This window comes from Nannospalax galili, unplaced genomic scaffold, assembly GCF_000622305.1.
Source record: "Nannospalax galili isolate Female #2095 unplaced genomic scaffold, S.galili_v1.0 scaffold264, whole genome shotgun sequence".
Classification (NCBI taxonomy): domain Eukaryota; kingdom Metazoa; phylum Chordata; class Mammalia; order Rodentia; family Spalacidae; genus Nannospalax; species Nannospalax galili.
Window position 1 is genome coordinate 963,074 of NW_008352391.1, and position 6,079 is coordinate 969,152.

Sequence of the window (6,079 nt, forward strand, 5' to 3'; positions counted from 1 at the left end):
AATATTAAAACAAAACAAAGAAAGAAACCTAAAAAGAAAGTCTAAATAGTACTGATGAAGTTATCAAGGTCTGGTGAGGTATTAAAATAAAAATAAGTCTTGGTCAGACATGACCAAAGAATATACCCTCAATGATTATTATTGGACCCAATGTGAACACAGTACATCAGGAGATTAAAATGATCACTCAGGACATTATCATCATACAGCAAACAAAGACCAGCATTCTCAAAGGAAATCCAAAATGAAATGCTTTACTATGTACTTACCATTGCAGCCTTCAATGCCACAGAGTCTAGGTTAGGCAAATTAGCTAAAGAACCCTATTTAAAGAAAAAAAAAGATGTAAAAATGGAGATAAGCATTTCAGCTCTCTTATGGTCTATGAGCAGACTGCCCAAGTTAACAAAAATCATTTAACTTTTTCCAAAGCAAAGTATTTCCTCTTCAACCTCAGTAGAATTATGGATTATAATTCTGAGGCATGAAAGCACAAATTTATCAACAATGAAATACCAGCATACTTCAGACCTACTCAAAGCAAGAAGAAGAAGGTAATGAAGCCTTGGAGGATGCTGGTGAGATATGGAGACTAGACAGCGTCCCTGTGACAGTTTTAGAAAACAGAAGACCAACAGAACTGGTCCCTCCTATAAATCGGCTCATTCTTTCAGCAAAATCAAAAGGTGAAAGTTGTGACTGGGCTGCAGCATATTCACACTGCTGTCATTGTAGAGAAGTCTTTGCTTTTTAAGGCAAAATAGTTTACTTTGGGTTCAGGTTTCCCACCTTTCCATTATCTGTTACTACTGGGCTCTATAATTTAATAAGATCATGTTGGCTATAGAAACAATTTCTTTTCCTTTAATGATCTGCTAAATTAAAAAAAAGGGTAACTATGACTTAGGTAGGAATTTATAAGCTCATTCATCTGAAAATTAGATCGGGTTAAAAAAAAAAAAAAACTCTTACTAGTATATACTTTTTTTTTGGTCTTTTTGAGATGGGATTTCCCTGTAACCCCAGCTAGCCTAGAGCTCACTTTATAGACCAGGATGGCTTTGAACTCCAGAGATTTACCTGCCTCTGCCTCTTGAGTGCTCGGATTAAAGGTATGTACCATCACACTCCGCAATCTTTTATATTTTTTATAATATTCATGTCCATATATTTACATTTTATGATACTAATTTCTATATGTTTTCATTACTTTCAACCAAAAATTATTTGCATTTCCTAATCCTATGGCACAGATGCTATGATCAGACCTGTTCTCAGCTGAGGAAATGGACAGAAAGGTAAAGTGACTTCATCTGAGTCCAGCTCTTGACAGCCACTCTAAAATGGCCCTTGTCAGATCAGGAACAACTATGTGCTGGTACTCACCTGCTCAGGTTTATGCTGTTGTACGGTGTTGTAGATATAACTCAAGCCAACCCTAGTTAAAACATAAGAGGCTTGCTCATTTATAAGAGTGTCCAAATGTGCTTCGATCTAAAATAAAGTACAGCAGAAAAAAACATTTCAGAAGAAAAGTTAACAGTGATCACACTAAACAGAGAGCGTGCTGGGGCTGTCTTCATGACATGCCTTGGAGTGGCCCCAAACATTGGGCAAAAGATGACCTTGACAAGAATGGCTCTTTCGCCCCACATAGAGAAGTTTTTCTCTTACTTATAAATAAAATTTATAATCAAAGAGGATTCTGACCAGGCTAGCCTAGGTTTCACAGAGATCTGCCTGCCTCTACCTCCGGAATTCTGGGATCAAAGGTTGTGTGGCACCAAATCTGGCTTGCTTCTCAACTACTTTAAAAGCAGAACTCAGAAACTACTTATAACAACCATGTAATATAAATTTCAGGGAGAATTCTGGGATGGGGAAGGTCCTGAAATGCCTGATGTGAACCTCCCACTCCCTGGATTGACTCAACAACCAAAACCTGGAGAATCTTGGAGGAAATCTCACTGCAGCTGAAACTGCAAATTATCTCTGGGATAAAGCAAGTCTATGACAAGCATGAGAAATGAAAGGGCCCTACACAAGCTGGTCAAAGAATCCAGTCAGGAAGTGCTCCAGAAAATCTGGCAAGCAGGTATCAGTGGTTTGTCTTCCCAGTCTGAGAGGCCACTCTGATGAGATACACATTCCTAGTGGAAAGAAGCTGCTCCTCCTTGTTTTTCCAATAAACCCTGAAAAACCTGGAGGTCTCCCTTCTCTTCCTCACTAGGACGTTTCCTTAGTGTTACTGATTTGTCAATGGCACGGAACATTGCCAACCTTAGTTTCTTTTACCATGTCAAAGCCTGCCTTGTTCAGCAATTCCAACAATATCCCTCCCTATAAGAAGTCTACAGTTTTCTGGTTTTTTTTTTATGTAAATGCCCAAGGAAATGCAATTAGAGTCCTTGCTTCTTGGATTTACTGAACATTGAATAATAATTTGTACAAATGCAAGTATTTAATGAAAGTGGAAGAGAGAGTAGTTACTGCTAACAACAGAATCAGTGACCTGAAGAAAAAAACTGAAGACTGAGAAAATATTAAAGAAGTAAAGAGACTTAGAATAAATTGGAGAACAGATCCATGAAATAAAATGAACCAAAGACAGGAGCTTCAGAATATAAAAACAACAGAGCATGAAAAATTGTAAGAAATGACAAAAACATTTTGCTCAGTAAAAGGTTTGAATGTTTAAATTCAAAAAAGCTCTCAGATATCTAAGATGGAAATAATGGAAAAAGAGGCATACTTAAAATTCTCTGGGGACTGCTGGAGAGACGGCTCAGTAGTTAAGAGCACTGGCTAAGCCTGTCCTTAACTCCAGTTCCATGGGATCCAATGCCCTCTTCTGGCTTCTGTGGGCATTGTATGCGTAAGGTGTACTTACATATATACAAGCAAGACACCCAGACAAATAACATAAAAATAAATACATTAATTTTTTTTAGTGCTCTGGGGGAGTATCTGAACCCAAAGGAAAATTCTTAGTGCTCTGAGGAAGTATCTAAACCCAAAGGTTTCCAGATGGGCAGACCTAATTACCACAAGGGAGAATGAAACTTCCTGGTCTTCTTAGCTGAAACATTGAGAAAAGCTAAACATGGAAGCAATTTAGTATGGTGACTGACAGAAGTAGTCTGAATTTCAAGAGTCCTTAGCTCAACAAAAGAAACGCTCTTTCAAAGACCTGATAAACCATGCTTTGGCATCAAAACACTGTATGGCCCTTTAAGTATGTGTAAAAAGTCCCAACACATCAAAAGGCGGAAGGCACAGGAAGAATATAGAGAACCTGGATAAATTAATGATCTCCGCTTAATAGATACAAAACTTTGCACCATGAAAAAAGGTATGGAACACTGTGGACAGACATGTAGCTGGTGATAATGCGAAATGATGAACCCTAATGTATCTGGGCCTTTGGAGAAAAAAACTGGGAAGACAGATGAGATCTGCACTTGAACTGGTGAGAACTATAAAAAAAAAATAAAAATTGACAAGTACATTAATTCCATAGAAACAAAAAAAATCTAGGAAATTAATTATTCTTCCTAACATGACTCAGCTATTTGATAGCATTTATAATCAAAATAATTCAACACAACAGTGGTCTAAGCAAATACAGCTACCCTGGAAAGATGAGAAAGCTCTTGGCAAAGCAATCTCTTGTTTACACATTATGTCTCTGTGTCTCTGTTTCTGTCTGTCTCTGTGTGTGGTGTGTGTTAGCAAAGTGGGACATGGAGAATGGAACACATATGGTAAGCAAGAGGAGGGTCTATCTAGGGGGAAGGAAGGTAACCAACTGAAGGAGAGGGCCTGGAGAGGGAATGGGGGGAGAGAAGGATTAATTAGAACAAAGTATAATTACACAGATACATGAAAATACATGATGAAATCCATTATTTGTGTGCTAATCTAAAAAGTTAATTAAAAACCATTATATCAAACCTTCCCAAAATCTGCAGGTTGAGCAGTTCACCAAGTATTTAGAGCTACCAATACCAGCAGAAGTGAACACAGGCACTGAAAGGAAGCCGTCCTTCAGGTAGATGAGTGGGAGAGCAATGCTGAGACCGAGAGGCTGGTTGTCCACTGTACCTTTTTACATCAAGCTCCACAATTATCAGACTTTAAGCTATGAATATTGTTAATTCTCAAATAGTTTTAAATGTATCATAAATCAGAAAATTTAGATGTATCAAAATGTAAAACAAAAAAATCAAATTTTATTTATTCACTACCACAGTCTTTATATGCTTTTGATAACAAAGAATCCTGATTAAGGTTTTTGTTCTTATTCTTGTTTTCTTAACACTGTATCTACTAATATCACTGTAATATCAGAATCCCAGTATTGGGAAACTGTCACAAATAGCTTTGATTTGGCCGTCATCAGACTGCAGTGAAAGGACATGGCTTGTGGGAACAGCAACTGGTGAACAAGCTGCTGCCTCAGGGTGCTTTAAACATACAGAAACATCTGTGCCCTCTAGAACACCTTCTGCACTAGCTACACAGCTTGAGAGACACAGCATATGACAGTAATGTGAAATCAGCATACTGCCCCAAATAACTTCCTGATCCTATCTCATATTATGATCTGATCAAGTATCTTAACCACTTCATATTCTGGCCTCTTGAAAGCTGAAAACCAAAATGCTAAATGTGCATGTGTGTGTGTGTGTCCCCATCCTTCCATTAGAATATCTCAAGAAATGGATAGCAATTAAATCACTGAAATTTGTCAAAAGCTAGTAATTTAAAGCTACCACATTAAAAAAAAAAATCACAGTGAAGTCATTTTATAGCAAAATTTACCTGAAACTGTAGCATTTCCAGGCGCCTGTCAGTGAATTCAAACAGAGCCAGTGTTGTCTTCATCATATACAGAGAGTTGACCATGAACGTGGCCATGTCAGCTGTGCCTAAATTGCTGGCTGATACAGTACACATCTGGAGGAGAGGATCTAAGACACATGATAAAACCTGAAAATGAAAGGGAAATGAATTCTTTATTTCTTAATCAGTGACATGGTCCTGGGTTCATAGCATTTCAGAATTAAATGCCAAACTAATGGGAAGATAGCCAACTCACAAAAGTGCACAAGAAAGTTTTAGTAACAAAACAATCATAGAGCTTGAAAACGGGCATTACTGAATTACGACCTGTTAAAATTTAAAGAAATGACTTAATAATGAACAAAAATCAACAATAAAATGGATTATCAAAATAAATGGCTCACAAATGCCAACATTTGACAGAATGTATAAAAGAGAAGGAAAACATAATCATTGAGAATGAATTTAGAGACAACCTGTACGAAGTCAGCCTGACGAGCATCCAGTGGAACGACTGAGGAATCATGTGATGCCAGCACTTCCCGCAGCAATGTGAGGGTCTGATTCAGTGCAGAACAAGGGCCAAGATCAGGTGGTGGCAGTTCAACCTAAAATAAAGACGAGTTTATCTGTTGATTATGTTTTCACCACTAAAGTTTAAAGCACACATGACAGTTCACAAAAACACATACAGAATATAAAGCATAGTATAAGACTCTAAAAAAAGAATCTACAATTTAACAACAGTGTATGCTAGTCAGAGAGTGACACAATGTTTCTGTCAGACTATCCCAGAGTTATTATAACTTCCTATTTTAAAGCTTAAGAATTTGGGAAAACTTAAGTGTTCATTCGAATTGCAAAATTACATGTTCTGTATTTAAACTAACCTGGTTTTGTTTGTTTTTGGCTCACGTCCTGAGAGTAAAGAAATCTGTAGAGCAGTATTGGCCAAACTGCAGTATCATTAAGAAACAATGCCCACTATCAGGCCCAAATCTCAGGTTCTCAGAAGTCTTGGTTCAGTGTGTCTAAGATTAAAGGGATGTACCATCATGCCCCACCTATCCATAAAATTTTAAAAGAATTTTTTTTTTAATAACTTAAAAAAAGTTTATTCAGGGGCTGGAGAGATGGTTCAGCAGTTAAGAGCACTGACTGCTCTTGCAGAGGACCAGGGGTCGATTCCCAGCACCCACATGGAGGCTATGAACCATCCTTAACTCTAGTTCCA

General features: G+C 37.6%; 1 protein-coding gene across 2 annotated transcripts in view; it reads right to left on the reverse strand.

Annotated features, from left to right (window-relative positions):
• Cog6 (component of oligomeric golgi complex 6) overlaps nt 1–6,079 on the reverse strand; it is an 80,945-nt gene that overhangs the window by 28,298 nt on the left and 46,568 nt on the right. For both annotated transcript variants that reach the window (XM_008849354.3, XM_029554218.1), the window contains 4 exons: nt 5,322–5,453; nt 4,825–4,992; nt 1,387–1,494; nt 270–323 (listed from right to left, as the gene is read on the reverse strand). In XM_008849354.3, coding sequence (XP_008847576.1) covers nt 270–323; nt 1,387–1,494; nt 4,825–4,992; nt 5,322–5,453 — 462 coding nt within the window. The remainder of the gene's footprint in view (nt 1–269; nt 324–1,386; nt 1,495–4,824; nt 4,993–5,321; nt 5,454–6,079) is intronic.